At 46.9% G+C, this 16,077-nt stretch overlaps 1 protein-coding gene across 3 annotated transcripts in view; it reads left to right on the top strand.

The window, feature by feature from the left end:
• Positions 1 to 15,560, top strand: part of gpr174 (G protein-coupled receptor 174) — a 52,195-nt gene extending 36,635 nt beyond the window's left edge. For 2 of the 3 annotated variants that reach the window (XM_055644160.1, XM_055644159.1), the window contains exons 2-3: positions 6,655 to 6,769; positions 14,068 to 15,560. In XM_055644160.1, the coding sequence (XP_055500135.1) occupies positions 14,419 to 15,372 (954 nt within the window). In that variant the 5' untranslated portion in view covers positions 6,655 to 6,769; positions 14,068 to 14,418 and the 3' untranslated portion in view covers positions 15,373 to 15,560. The remainder of the gene's footprint in view (positions 1 to 6,654; positions 6,770 to 14,067) is intronic. The other variant, XM_055644161.1, reaches the window with a different exon arrangement.
• The last annotated feature ends 517 nt before the right edge of the window (positions 15,561 to 16,077 follow it).

Genomic DNA, 16,077 nt, shown 5'->3' with positions numbered 1-16,077 from the left:
TAAGGCAGCATCTTTACCACTGTCCTATGGCCTGTATGGTGATGATGTTTTGGTGTACAGATGAAGCTGTACTCAACCAGGCAAGTGAAGAGCATTCTGTCATACTCCTGATGAGCTCTGTCAATGGTGTTTAGGCTTTGTAGAATTAGGAGGCAAATTGCTTACCACAGACCATAAGATCGTAAGTGATTGGAGCAGAATTAGGCCATTCAGCCCATCAAGTCTACTCTGCCATTCAATCATGGGTGAAAATGAAACAAATAAGGCCGTTTGCGAACGCAAAACAAGCGATTCTGCTCACGGAGATCGGTTCTGAAGTGTACGGCACACTCGTGAATCTCCTTGCACCCATAAAGGCAAAAGATGTGTCATTCAATGACATTATAAAGAACTTGGAGGAGCACATCAACCCAAAGCCTCTGGAAATTGCAGAAAGCTATAAATTTGGCACAAGAAACCAGAAGCAGAATGAGACAATCAATGAGTAAATTGTTGCCTTGAAAAACTTAACTTTACACTGTAACTTTGGAACCTTTCTCGGACGTGCATGACGCGACAGTTTTGTTTGTGGTCTAGTGGATGAACGAATTCAGTCCAAACTCATGAACACTCCAGATCTTACATTCGAGAATGCATGCAAGATAGCTACCACAATGGAGATGGCATCAAAGAATGCTTGCGAGTTTCGTCCACCATGGACCACAGTGGCCATTTACAGTCACAAGGCAGTGCCTATGGCCAAACCAAGAGGCGCTAAACCAAAACCAAATTATGGCGGGGAGCCGAGTTCAGCCAGTTGTTATCGTTACAACGGTAATCACTCATCCCAATTTTGTCAGTTCAAAATGGCCAAGCGCTATAACTGCCATATCGCCTCAGCATGTCGGGCCAAGCTTATAACAGGAAACCAACAGTATGCGGGAAACAAGAGACAACACCAGAAAGGAGTTCATAGCTAGGAGATGAACCCAGATGGAAATGAACTTGGGTTGTACACCCATTTATGCAACCAACATCGATAAGCCTACAACCAGCCAAGGCAAGGACCTTCGAACTAAACTATTGATTAATGAACAATCGATATGTGTATTGACACGGTGACAGATTGTTCGGTCATGAGCAAAGACCTGTACGAATCAAAGTTCCCACATATACCATTGTTTGAGAGTAAGGTCAAGCTGAGAACCTACTCGGGTGAAGTTTTGGAGATGTGGACAAATGAACTGTAAAGTTCAGCATAATGGTCAGTTAGTAAAGGGCCTGTCCCACGAGCATGCAACTCCATGCGGCAAGCGCAACCTAACGTGGTCGCTTGAGCCGTACGGCCTCGCGGGGCCGGTCCCACTTCGATCGCCGGAGCCGTATGGAGTTGTGCGGAGCTGGTCCCGACATCGCGCGGGGCTCCGAAAAACTGACCGTGTTCAAAAATTCTGCGCGGCAACGGCCTGCCGGCCCACAGCCGCCTCAACGCCGTACGTCACGCGTGAATTTCCCATGGACTTCGTTCGAACTTCACGTCACTCACTCGACCTCCGTGCGGCCCCCGCTTCCGGTTTGGTCGCGCTTGCCGCATGCAGGTCGCATGCTCGTGGGACAGGCCCTTAACACTGCCCATCATAGTGGCCAGCCACAGAAATAAACTAACCCTCCTTAGAAAGGATTGGCTGAGTAGAATAGAATTAGACTGGAAGAACATTTTCAGTGTCGATTTGTCCAAATCACGTCTTGAAAACGTCATAAGCAAACATGCAAACATTTTTGCTGACAGTTACCGGGGAATAACGGGGTACTCTGCACACATTCGACTTAAGCAAGATGTGAGGCCTGTGTATTATCGACCAAGAACTGTACCATATGCACTAAAGCAACAAGTGGAGGAAGAACTCAACAGGTTAGAGCGTAATGGAGTACTCGTGAAGACAGACCAGAGTAACTGGGCAACACCAATTGTGGCCGTACCCAAGGCTGATAAAACTGTTCGACTATGTGGTGACTACAAAGTCACAATCAACCAAGCTGTTGATGACGAACAATATCCGTTACTAACCTCGCAAGATCTGTACGCAGAAATTAGCGGAGCAAGAGTCTTCACAAAACTGGATTTGTCTCACCCTTACACCCAACTCAATGTCGATAAGGAAAGTCAGCAGTACTTGACTATCAACACACATAAGGGTTTGTATTCATATACAAAGCCGCCCAATGGTGTGAAATCCTCCCCGAAAACTGTTCAGTCTGTCATTACAAGGCATTCCACACTGTGTGTGCAACCAGGATGACCTACTAATATTCACAGAGGGCATGGTAGAACATCTGGAAATCCTTGAGCAAGTTCTCACACAACTAAACTACCACTATGTCAAACTGCGACAAAGTAAATGTACATTTGCGCAGTCAGAGGTGGTCTACCTTGGACTCAAAGTAGATGTCAATGGACTTCGCTCTGTGAAGGCGAAAGTTGAAGCAATAGTGAATGCCCCAAAACCCAACAGTGTGCCAGAGCTACGATCATTTCTTGGGATGGTGCAGTTCTATGATTCAGATTCAGATTCAATTCAGATTCAGATTCAATTTTAATTGTCATTGTCAGTGTACAGTACAGAGACAACGAAATGCATTTAGCATCTCCCTTGAAGAGCGACATAGCAAATGATTTGAATAAATAATAATAAGTATCCGGGGGGGGGGGGGGGGTGGTGATTGGCAGTCACCGAGGTACGTTGTTGAGTAGAGTGACAGCCGCCGGGAAGAAGCTGTTCCTCGACCTGCTGGTCCGGCAACGGAGAGACCTGTAGCGCCTCCCGGATGGTAGGAGGGTAAACAGTCCATGGTTGGGGTGAGAGCAGTCCTTGGCGATGCTGAGCGCCCTCCGCAGACAGCGCTTGCTTTGGACAGACTCAATGGAGGGGAGCGAGGAACCGGTGATGCGTTGGGCAATTTTCACCACCCTGTGCAATGCCTTCCGGTCGGAGACAGAGCAGTTGCCATACCATACTGTGATGCAGTTGGTAAGGATGCTCTCGATGGTGCAGCGGTAGAAGTTCACCAGGATCTGAGGAGACAGATGGACCTTCTTCAGTCTCCTCAGGAAGCAGAGACGCTGATGAGCCTTCTTGATCAGAGTTGCGGTATTGTGGGTCCAAGAGAGGTCATCGGAGATGTTGACTCCCAGGAACCTGAAGCTAGAAACACGTTCCACCTTCATCCCGTTAATGTGGATGGGGGTGTGCGTGCTGCCTCTGGACTTCCTGAAGTCTACAATGAGCTCCTTGGTCTTCTTGGAGTTAAGGGCCAGGTTGTTGGCAGCGCACCATGCTGCTAGGAGCTGGACCTCCTCCCTGTAGGCCGACTCATCGTTGTTGCTGATGAGGCCAATTACCGTTGTATCATCTGCATTCTTGATGATGGTGTTAGTACCATATACAGGTGTGCAGTCATAGGTGAAGAGGGAGTAGAGGAGGAAGCTCAGCACACAGCCCTGTGGAACGCCGGTGTTCAGGGTGAGGGTTGAAGAGGTGTGCTTGTCTAACCTCACAGACTGGGGTCTGTTGGTTAGAATGTCCAGTATCCAGTTGCAGAGGGAGGGGTCGATGCCCAGGTTACCGAGTTTGGTGATCAGTTTTGATGGTATAATGGTGTTGAATGCTGAGCTGTAATCGATGAACAGCATTCTTACGTAAGTGTCTCTGTTGTCGAGGTGGGAGAGGGCGGAGTGAAGTGCCGTTGAGATGGCATCCTCCGTACTCCTGTTCTTGCGGTAGGCAAACTGATAGGGATCCAGTGTGGGGGGTAGGCAGCTTTTGAGGTGTGCCAGGACCAGCCTCTCGAAGCACTTAGTGATGATGGGGGTAAGTGCAACTGGGCGGAAGTCGTTGAGGCTTGCCGCAGTGGAGTGTTTTGGCACTGGCACGATGGAGGTGGTTTTAAGGCAAGTGGGGACAACTGCTTGGGCAAGTGACAGGTTGAAGATGTCAGTCCAGATGTCTGTCAGCTGCGCAGCACAGGCCCTGAGCACGCGTCCGGGGATGCCGTCAGGGCCAGCAGCTTTACGTGCATTAGTCCTACTCAGTGCCACGTATACGTCGTAGGGGGTGAGTGTGAGGGGTTGGTGATCGGCAGGTAGCACAGCCTTGATGGCTGTCTCTAGATTGTCCCTGTCGAAGTGGCCATAGAAGTGATTAAGCTCCTCAAGGAAGGAGGCGTCGCTGGATGTGGGGGTGATGTTGGAGGATCTGTAGTCCGTGATGGCCTGGATGCCTTGCCACATGCGTCGGGGGTCGGAGTTGTTGTTGAAGCTCCAAGTCAAACACAGTGGCAGATCCGTTGTCCCGGTTGCCCCATGAGAACTCTGATGTGGGAAGTGAGAACTCAATCTACACACTACAAGTTGTAGATGAAGACTTTCCAGTGACTGCAACAGAAATTATAGCAGAAACAGAGAAAGACAATGTGCTGAAGTGGGTCTATGAACAGGCATTGAATGGTTGGACTGAAATTGATAGTGGATTGAACTAAGTTCTGAACTCAGAGCTGAAACCTTTCCATAATCGATGCCATGAATTATCATGTGAGCAAGGATGCATTAAGTGGGGTTCCAGAGTGGTTGTACCAAAGTCTTTGAGAAACAAAATTATGAACGAACTTCATGCCGAACATCCTGGCATTGTAAGCATGATGTCAATTGCAAGAAGTTTAGTGTATTGGCCTGGTATTGACCAGTGACATCGAGTCACTGGTGAGCAAATGTAGCATCTGCCAAAATTGCCAGAGTAAACCACCAAAAACACGACTGCAACCCTGGTCATGGCCAAGTAGACCTTTTCAGAGAGTTCATGTAGATTTTTGCGAAAGGGGTAATGATCACTTTCTGGTACAGGTACTAGTAGATAGTCATTCCAAATGGATTGTGGTTAAACATATGGGGTCAAGTACCACTACTGAGTGTACCATAGATGAGTTGAGATCCATTTTTGCATGCCGTGGTTTACTGGAAGAACTTGTTTCTGATAACCGGCCTCAGTTTCGTTCAGAACGGTTCAAAGAGTTCATGCAACTAACGGGGCAGCGGAAAGGTCTGTTAGAGTTGTCAAAGATGCTCTCAAGAAACAGGTTTTGCAGGATAGTTCAAAGCTCAGCATGAAACATCGTTTGACTAGTTTCTTGCTGAAGTACAGAACCACACAACACACAACAGGTTACGCACCTGCAGAACTGTTGATGAAGAGAAGGCTAAGAATACGCCTAAGTCTAGTTCAACCCAATTTGGCTTTGAGAGTTGAACAAAAACAATTAATTCAAAAACGCCATTTTGACTCCCACAAAAAGGAGAGGTACTTCAAGCCAGATGAGCAGGTTCATGTTCTCAGTCCTCCCAACGTCCAGTTGAGACAAATGGGATGTTGGGAAAATAGTGGAAGTGTGTGGAACAAAAAGATACTTAGTTGAAGTCGGAGATAGGATCAAAAGTGTTAATGTTGATCAAATGATTCCAGCCAAAGATGAACCAAAAACTGAGCATGAAGTCCTTATCCATGAGTTGACGGCAGAATGAATAACAACTTACACGCAGGTTGCCTGGATCACGAGAGAGAGCTTTATTTCCCAACATTCATTAACATATACATGAATATGCATGAATACATTACAGTTAAGACAAAACCTTTTGGGCAGCACAATGGGGCATCGGTACAGCTATTGCCTTTCAGGGCCAGAGACCCTGCTTCGATGCCGACTATGGGTGCTTGTCTATACATTCTCCCTATGACCTTCATGGGTTTTCTCCGAGAACTTTGGTTTCCCTCCACACTCCAAAGACATACAGGCTCGTAGGATAATTGGCTTGGTATAATTGTATAAATGGAAAATTGACCCTAGTGGCGTAGGGTCGTGTTAGTGTGCGGGGATCGTTGGGCGGTGCGGTCTCGGTGGACCGAAGGGCCTGTTTCCGTGCAGTATCTCTAAACTAAATTAAACTTTTTTATGTGACTGAATGGTCGAGAGTTCATATGACAATGTCAGGGGTGCTAGTGGAAGCAGATTCAATTCTGATGTTCAGAAGGGAGAAGAGGAGGTATCTAAGAATAAATAATTTGCATATCTCATCGAGTACATGGTCGGGGTGTGGAATTAGCTGGAAGCCTCTTACATAGAGTTGGTATAGGCCCAATGGCATCCTTCTGTGCTAACATCCTGCAATTACATGGGTCAGGCCAGAAATACCTTATCTCTTTACAGAGGAGAGAAGGAGAGCTTGCTGCACATGGAGCAACTGCAGCAGTAAGCAATGATGCATTTAAGGAAACGCATGATACCTAATGAGTGGGAAGAGATTGAACAAGTCTCTGGATAGTGTAAACAGGAGGCAAATGAGTATTTAGAACCAACAGTTGCAGGAGATTTTGTATTATCACCACCAAAGGCGAGTCCAATGATCTATCCTGTACCTCTTAAATGAGTAATTATTCGCAACTGGGACAACGGTGGTATGACTAGATAGCTGATAAATTCACATACAAGCAGTCTTGAAAATACAAACACAGGTCAAAATGAACCAGGAGTGATAATTGAGAAGAACCAAATAATGTGGAATTGTTTATGTAACGATCTGAAGTACATATTTTAAATGGTAACATTGATTTTTCTGCTGTTTTGTAGATAACTAGGTCCAACACAAACTTACACTGTGGAACCAGCCCGGAATTATTTTATGAGGACAAAGAAAAATGAGGAACCAAACTGCGTCAGGCCAACAAATACAAATTGATAATAAGTAAGTTGCGACAATGAATGACGTGTCTATATCCCTGGAATGGCTATGATTCACCAGTACTTGTTGGGTTACAAACTGGTAACAAGTAGATAGGGTGGAGGCAGCACAAGTAGATCAGTGGCGTGACGACACGTCCTCTTCAGGATTCAGGGACAGTTTCTTCCCAGCTGTTACATCACTGATGATGTGTTCAGGAGCATCTATCAATGTATTTGTATCAATCACTGTGCTGGTGAAACCAGTGGCGACCAGGAATAGACTGGTTGACAACCAAGAATAGGGTGGTGATGACTGGAGAGGCAGTGGACAGCTCGGAAAGATGGTAACCGGGCAGGGTGAGTTGGCAGCCCAAACCGCATCCTCTGAGAGGAGGAGACCCAAATCACGCTACAGAAAAACACATGGAAAAATACCCCCAGGGGTGCCCGAGAGGGGGGGAGGATGAGCACCTCAATTGGACGGATCAAAGGCTAACAACTAATGGCAATGGACAACCGACTATGTGTATGAATTGCAGATGTGGCAAGGTCTGCAAGAACAGCCGAGGCCTGAAGATTCACCAGACCCGGATGAAGTGTTTGGAGGGACAGGGAGTGTCACAACGCACAGGTATTTTACCTGGTGAGACGCAGGAGGAGCCGGGCCCGGAATCACCCCATAGAGCCCGAAGCCTCCAAGTGGCGCAACTAGTCCCTCGGAACAGTTCTCCGGAGAAGGTTCGAGTCAAATGGCCTCAGGCCTGCAAGACGGCAGTCTGGCATCAGTTTGACGAGGACGTTGACAAGGTGCTAGAAGCAACTGCGAAGGGAGACATGGACCGAAGGTTGAGGACAATGACAACAATCATCATCAGCCTAGCTGTGGAAAGGTTTGGAGCAGTGGGGAAGAAGCCGGCCAGAACACCTTTCACCATGAACCAACGAGCAACAAAGATCCACAAGATCCGGCAGGAGCTGAAGTCCCTCAAGAAACAGTATAAAGAGGCCAGGGAAGAGCAACGTCCCCCCTTGGCTGAGCTGCGAACCATCCTGAGGAAGAAGCTGATGACCCTCCGTAGAGCTGAGTGGCACCGAAGATGCCGGAAGGAAAGAGCCAGGAAGCGAGGAGCATCCTTCATAGCCAACCCCTTCGGCTTCACCAAACAACTACTCGGGCAGAAGCGCAGTGGGAGTTTGGCTTGCTCTAAGGAGGAGATCGACCGGCACATCCAGACGACCTACAGTGACCCCGTCAGGCAGCAGGAGCTGGGCCAGTGCAACATCCTGATAAAACCACCTCCACCCATCAAGGAGTTTGATAGTAGAGAGCCACTCCTGAAAGAGGTCCAGGACGTTGTGAAGAGAGCAAGATCTGGCTCAGCCCCTGGCCCGAGTGGAGTCCCCTACAGGGTCTACAAGAACTGCCCCTTGTTACTGAAACGGCTGTGGAAGATCCTGAAAGTCATCTGGAGGAGAGGAAAAGTGGCGCAGCAGTGGCGATTCGCTGAAGGAGTCTGGATCCCAAAGGAGGAAGATTCCAAGAAGATCGATCAGTTCAGAATCATCTCCTTGCTAAGCGTTGAAGGCAAGATCTTCTTCAGCATAGTGGCGAGGTGGCTGACCAACTTCCTCTCCAGCAATGGTTACATCGCCAGCTCAGTGCAAAAGGGAGGTTGTGATCATCACAGGCTGTACTATCTCTGTGATCCTTTTTGCCTTGGCGATGAACATGATCGTCAAGTCTGCTGAACCAGAGTGCCGGGGCCCTCGGACCAAGTCAGGAATGCGCCAACCACTAATCAGAGCCTTCATGGACGACCTGACTGTCACCACTGAGCCAGTGCCAGGAGGCAGGTGGATCCTGCAGGGGTTGGAGAAACTGATTGGATGGGCAAGGATGAGGCTTAAGCCAGGAAAATCAAGGTGACTGGTGCTGAAGAAGGGCAAAGTCATGGACAGGTTCCGCTTCAGCATCGAAGGGACACCAATCCCAACTGTCTCCGAAAGGTCAGTGAAGAGTCTTGGCAAGGTGTTTAACAGCAGCCTGAAGGATACAGCATCTGTCCAGGCAACCTGTCAAGAGCTGGAGAGCTGGTTGAGAGCAGTGGACCGGTCGGGGTTTCCCGGCAAGTTCAAGGCATGGATTTACCAGCATGGTGTCCTGCCAAGGATACTCTGGCCACTGCTTGTCTACGAAGTCCCAATATCCATCGTAGAGAGATTGGAGAGGAAAGTCAGTAGCTTTCTCAGAAGGTGGCTGGGACTGCTCAGGAGCCTTAGCAGCATCGCCCTTTACGGAAATAACACCAAGCTCCAGCTGCCCCTGAAGTCCCTGGAGGAGGAGTCCAAGGTGACTCAGGCCAGAGAGGTGATGCTGTACAGGGACTCCAGCGACCCCAAGGTGGCTCAAGCAGGGGTGGAGGTGAAAACTGGGAGGAAGTGGAGAGCCGGCGAAGCCGTGCTGCAAGCAGAGTCCCAGATACGCCACAAAGTCCTGGTGGGAGCAGTGACTCGGGGAAGAGCTGGCCTGGGAATCTTCCCATCTCCCCAGTTTGACAAGGCCAAGGGGAAGGAGTGGCGCAGGCTGGTGCAGGAGGATGTGAGGGCAGTGGTGGAGGAGGAGAAGTGTACCAGAGAGGTTGGATTGAGGCAACAGAGGGCCTGGACAAGGTGGGAGCAGGCCATGGACCGAAACGTCACATGGACTGAGCCCTGGCAGGCTGAACCACAGCACATCAAGTTCCTGGTCCAGGCAGTGTATGATGTCCTGCCCAGCCCATCGAACCTCTTCATCTGGGGCAAAGCGGAATCTCCAGAGTGCCCGCAATGCTCAGGCAAGGGGACGTTGGAACACATCCTGAGCTGCTGCCCAAAGGCTCTTGGGCAGGGCCGGTAGACCTGGCATCACGACCAGGTCACGACCACGACCATCAGCATGGGAATGAGCAGCTGCAGACGAGCACAGCCCACCACCCAGATGATCACCTTCGTGAAGGCAGGAGTACAGCTGCCAAGAACCACAGCAGCCAGGAATCAGTCAGTGAGGGTGGCACATCGATGGAGAATATGGGCATAAGTGCACTGTCCCCTCACCAAGTCCGGCATTTATTTGAGACCAGCATTGAACAAAAGCGAGGCATCTGAGAACTACAGCAGGCAACCCAAGAGTTGACCCATAATCTTTACTCGGCTAACAGGGTCACTCACTGCTGCCTCATCCACTAGCTGAGCTGTAATGATATTCTTTTTCAAAGATCATATTTCAATATCTTTTGCTACTTGTGACAATTTTGTTCTGCACAAAATGTGTTCTTGCATTTCCATGTCAAGCACACTTCAAATGTACTGAAACAATATTGCCGACGTTGGCAGTCTGAAAAACAGAGAAAGCCAAATGGAGAGAGAAGCAAAAAGTAATCGGCCTGAGCTACGAGGGAAAAAATTAGTGGAACTTCTGTGAATGTGCCCACAAAAAAGATGTCTGTATGTGGTTTATTGCTAGATAGCAGGCTGTAATCCGACAGATAACTCCTGGTAGATTTCAGCACAGGATCTGTAACTTGCTGTTTCCTATATAAGGTCCAAATGCACCAGAGGATTCTGCCTCAGCAAAGAGGAAAAGCACAACTTTTTCTCCTTAGTTTTAATTGAAGGGAACAAGTGCGTGAGGCTTGGGTAAGTATTTATTAATATAAAAATAGTTTTTGATAGATTCTTCGCTTATAATAATGCAGTTATTAAGTGTCTGGCAGCAGTTAAAGGTTCTTAAACGCAAACCAAGTTACTGGAGGTATTCAGCCAGTCAAGTAGTATCTGTGGAAAGACAAACCAGTCGAATGTTTTGGATCTAACTTCAAGTAACCCTTGCATTCCCTCCTCTCCAACCCTCTCCCCCCCTTCCTAGTACTCCAACCAGTCTGACTGTCCCCTGAGTAAATGTTATCTCTGTATGCTTCGTTATAACCTTCTCCTGGCTAACCATGATCTAATGTACATTTTCCTTGAACAGCATGCCCTTTGATGTCTTGTTTTTACACCTTATCCTTCCTTCTCTCTGTGCCTCCCTCACCCCTGACTCTCAATGTGAAGAAGGGTCTCGATCTGCAAAATGACCCATTCCTTCTATCCAGAGATAGACAATATGTGCAGGAGTAGGCCATTCGGCCTTTCGTGCCAGCACCGCCATTCAATGTGATCATGGCTGATCATCCACAATCAGTACCCCGTTCCTGCCTTCTCCCCATATCCCCTGACTCTGCTATCTTTAAGAGCCCTATCTAGCTCTCTCTTGAAAGTATCCAGCGAACTGGCCTCCACCGCCCGTTGAGGCAGAGAATTCCACAGACTCACAACTCTCTCTGTGAAAAAGTGTTTCCTCATCTTCGTTCTACATGGCTTACCCCTTATTCTTAAACTGTGGCCCCTGGTTCTGGACTCCCCCAACATCGGGAACATGTTTCCTGCCTGTAACGTGTCCAAACCCTTAATAATCTTATATGTTGCAATAAGATATCCTCTCATCCTTCTAAATTCCTGAGTGTACAAGCCCAGCTGCTGCCTGTCCCGCTGAGTTACTCCAGCATTTTTTGTCAACCTTTCCACAGAACAGGGAGGGGACTAGAGTGCTTCAGGTTACTTAAAGTTTTTTAACTTCCTAGCATCTAAAGTTCTTAAACATTTGTGAATGTTCCTTGAATTTTTCAAGAAAGTACTGAAAAATTCAGAGTGTATCTGTGTAATGTTTCAAGTGCTTGAAATATCAAGCTGAGGAACTTGCTTTAGTTTAATTTAGAGATACGACATGTGACCATCGCTTCGACTGCCGAGTCCATGCCGACCATTGACCAACCGTTCACACTAGTTCTATATTATCCACCATCTCATCCACTCCCGACACACCAGGAGTAATTTACAGAGGCCGATTAACCTATAAACCCACATGTCTCTACGATGTGGAGGGGGGGAACCAGAGCACCCAGAGGAAATCCATGCAGTCACGGGAAGAACATGCAAACTTCGCAGACAGCACCCATAGGCAGGATTGAACCCAGGCCTCTGGCGCTGTAAGGCAGCAGCTCTACCACTTGTGCCACATTGCTTCAGCTTCACCGACAACATCTTCTGCCCCATTTTATGATTGGGTTTGTTCCACCAGGGTTTTCTCTTGGGAAAATTGACAGGAGTAAGTTTATTGTTGCCTTATCTGAAAGTGCGCACTGTTGCCTATGAAATCTGCCCAAAGCTTCCGGTCAGTGACTTTACGCCTCTAAGCTTTAAGTTCTGGCGACACGATTAAAACCTCAACGCACTTAAACATAGAATTCAAAAATTTCAAAACTTAAAGCACCAATTTCATTTTTTAATGCATGGCAGCCCCTGGTTCTGCAGTTACTTTATCTTCCCATGTTTTTCTCATCACCACATTCTTCTGTTACTTAGTTATTTCTACATTCTGGTTTTGTTCCTTCTTCCCCTCCAAACCCAGGTACTTCCTTAAAGTGGGTCTTCTTTAGATGGCCAATGTTAACTCTGATACTATGTTTGTGTATTTTATTGATTATAAATTCTTTGATGCACAAGTATGGTGAAAGATATGGTATAACTACATGCAATGGAATCATGAAGGAATCGATCGGGTAGAAGCACAATCTCTTGCCCAGAGTAGGGGAAATCGAGAAGCATAGCTTTAAGATGAGGGACGGAAGATTTAATAGGAACTTGGGGGGGGTAACATTTTCGCGCAAAGGGTGGTGGGTGTATAGAACGAGCTGTCGGAGGAGGTGTTTGAGGCAGGGACTGTTAAAGAAGCATTTAGACAAGTACAAGGATAGGACAGGTTTAGAGGGATATGGGCCAAACGCAGGCAGGTGGGACTAGTGTGGATGTGACATATTGGCTGGTGTGAGCAACCTGGGCTGAAGAGCCTGTTCCCAGACTGTAAGACTCTATGAGAATGCAAATTGGATCCAAATTTGGCGTAATGGCAGGAAACAGTGTTGGCCGAGGGGAATGTTTGTGATTAGATGGCTGGTACTAGGAGGAGGAAAGTTTTAGAGTTCAGGAAGATATAGGTGACTTGGTGAGATGCTAAAACATGGCAAATGGCAACTTAGCCAGAGTGTGTTAGATGATACTTTTGGGTAACAATGAGGGAAGGGAATCCATAATATACGGGAGGATATTGAGTTGCTTTGAGGAACAGAGGGACCCTAATTTGCATGCCCATGAATCTTCAAGGTTTTAAGGTAGATCAATATTTGAAATGGCATCTATTATGAACATAGAATGTAAGATCAGGGGGATGGACACAAAAAGCTGGAGTAACTCAGCGGGTCAGGCAATGTCTCAGAAGAATAGGAATCGGTAACGTTTTGGATCGAGACACTTCTTCACACAGTCATGGAGGGGAAAACTAGATTCCTAATGCTGGAGTAACTCTAGGACAGGCACCATCTCTGGATAGAAGGAATGGGAGACGTTTCGGGTTGAGACCCTCCTTCAGACTGTCAGGGGGGAGGGTATGGAACACAGAGATATGGAAGGGTAATTTGTGACAATGGGAGATATGACAAACTAGAGGTATGAGATGGTACAGACCAAAGCAGAGCCAGCATTAATGTCTCTGGAAAGGTGGAACCCACAAAGGTCCATTGTCGACCCTTCCCTTTACTCCACCCCCCCACGGGCCTCCGCCAGCGACTCCGCCAACCATCGCCTCTCCACTGCCCACTAGCGGGCTGCAGCCGTCACCTCACCACAGTTCCAGGCTCAGCACCAGGCCTATAGACTCCATGATGCATATTCCCAAACCATGTGGTCTGACTCTCCTGGGTCCTACTGCTCCCCCTCCCCCTTCCCCCCCCCCCCCTCCTGCAGGGAGCCTCAGTAATGATTCCACTGAGTCTTCCCCTTCACCCCCTTTTAACCAGGTTACCCCGACTACCCTCCACCCATACACTAATCATCACCCCCCCTCTTCTCTGAACACCCACCATCCCCCCCAGGACCTCGCCTCAACTTCCATCCACTCCCTTACCCTCCTCTGACCCCAACCTCCACCCGTGTTGTGTAGGAGCAAGTGGGTTATACTGGAACAGTACACAGCACTAGTTAGATCACTCACCAAGCATTGCATACAGATAAGGAAAGTTCTGATTGCACTGGAGAATCCCAGAGTCATACAGCACAGAAGCAGGCCCTTTGGCCCAATTTGGCCAAGCCAACCAAGATGAGGGTGCAGAGACCTTGTTCAATATCATTTCTGTTCTTGAAAGCAAAGTTTTAGCTTCTGTTTAATTTTTGTTTTCTGTCATTTTCCAGAAAGTTAACTTCACCGAGACCTCCAGCTAAGAGATACCATCACCGGACAAATGGCAAGAACCTCACCTATTGAAGTCTGTGTGCCCATCTTAACTCTGGATTTTCCCTGCTTCTACATCAATAAATCGGCAGCCTGAAATCAGCTTTGGATCAATGGTGAATTCAATGATCAATCTTAATGAAGAAAGATTCTGGCAAATTATAAATATGCTGTTCAGAACTCTTTAAAGTGTCTTCATAAGAATATCATCCAGCATATGGGCTTTTTCTAATCACGGCAAATATTCTTCAGAATTCATTCTCCTTTTCCCAGTTTAGCCAGGTTTATTCCCAGTTTGAAGTAAATTGAAAATGAAAAACAATTCATCGAACTGCGATCATGATAGGAATGCAGCTGATTTCCAGTATGCTGTCATGTACGTTGTAATATTTATACCGGGCCTTATCGCGAATGTCCTAGCTCTTTGGGTATTCCACGCCTATATCAAAGAAACAAAGAGGGCAGTGATATTCATGATCAACTTGGCCATTGCGGACTTGGCACAAGTAATGTCCCTACCGCTCCGAATATTCTACTACCTGAACCAGGTTTGGCCTTTCGGCAGATTTTTGTGCATGTTTTGCTTCTATCTTAAATACGTAAACATGTACGCGAGTATATTCTTTCTCGTTTGCATCAGCATCCGACGGTGCCTGTTCTTAATTCAGCCCTTCAAGTACACGGACTGCAAACGGAGATACGATGTCTATGTGAGCATCGTAGGCTGGCTCATCGTGGGGGCAGCTTGCCTGCCTTTTCCGTTAATGAGAATAGATACGAAAAACAACTCTAGCCATTTCAACAGCTGCTTTACAGCTCTTCCTATCATAGAAATTGATACCCCTACCTCTATTGCCTTGGTCACATTGGCTGAACTAACAGGTTTTGTGCTACCACTTATCATTACGATGATCTGCTCGTGGAAAACCATCATGTCCTTGCGAAAGAAAAACTCCGTCTTGCAAGACAGTGGGGAAAAGACGAAAGCCTTAAAAATGGTCTTGACCTGCACCATAGTCTTCCTGATTTGTTTTGCACCATATCACATCACCTTTCCTTTGCATTTCTTGGTTTTATCAGGACGCATTGAAGATTGTACCACCAGGAGGCTCATACTCAAATTCCACCCAATTGCCCTGTGTCTAGCCAGTCTAAACTGTTGTCTAGACCCAATCATATACTACTTCACAACAGACGAGTTCCGGAGAAGACTGTCTCGGCAAGAAATCAATGAAAACGGTGTTCAGCTCCATTTCGCAGACTGAAGGTGAAGAACTTGTTTATGGTCTCTTTGCAAACAGAGACAAGGACATTGAAAGAGGGTTTCCCAACTCTCAATGCCTCCAGCTTGCTATCATTTGTTTTAAAGTAATTTTGTATATTTATATGAAGTATTTGTAAATGTTCTCCCCTAAGGCAAAAGTGTGAATCCTTGATAAAGAATTTAAAAAGTTTATTTCAAGTATTCTATTTTGAGAGTTTTGCACTGTACTTTCAAATGCATTTGAATACAAGTCTTGTCACACGTGGGGGTTGCTCTGCTGCACAATGGTGTGCTTTAAATAGATTTGCTGAGTGCTAGTTTAGTTCCTTTCTGATAATACCACTTCCTATTTTTATCATAGCGGTAAGTATTTGTAAGGATATCCTACTTGTACTAACTATAAATGGAAAGACTGACCAGTTGAAGCTAGTCATTAATTTCCATAAAAAACTTAATTGGATTTGGCCAGTAGAAAATTAATCTGAATCAAATCAAGTAGTTCATGTAATTCTCTCTGTCCAGGTAACTCGATTAAAATAAGTTGGCTATTCCGTTTAAAATGCTGTATTGCTCTTTATAACCATATAACCATATAACAATTACAGCACGGAAACAGGCCATCTCGGCCCTACAAGTCCATGCCGAACAATTATTTTCCCTTAGTCCCACCTGCCTGCACTCATACCATAACCCACCATTCCCTTCT

This window comes from Leucoraja erinacea, chromosome 12 (assembly GCF_028641065.1).
Source record: "Leucoraja erinacea ecotype New England chromosome 12, Leri_hhj_1, whole genome shotgun sequence".
Lineage (NCBI taxonomy): Eukaryota > Metazoa > Chordata > Chondrichthyes > Rajiformes > Rajidae > Leucoraja > Leucoraja erinaceus.
Note: the sequence above shows the minus strand (reverse complement) of the source record. Positions and strands in the feature narration are given on the sequence as shown.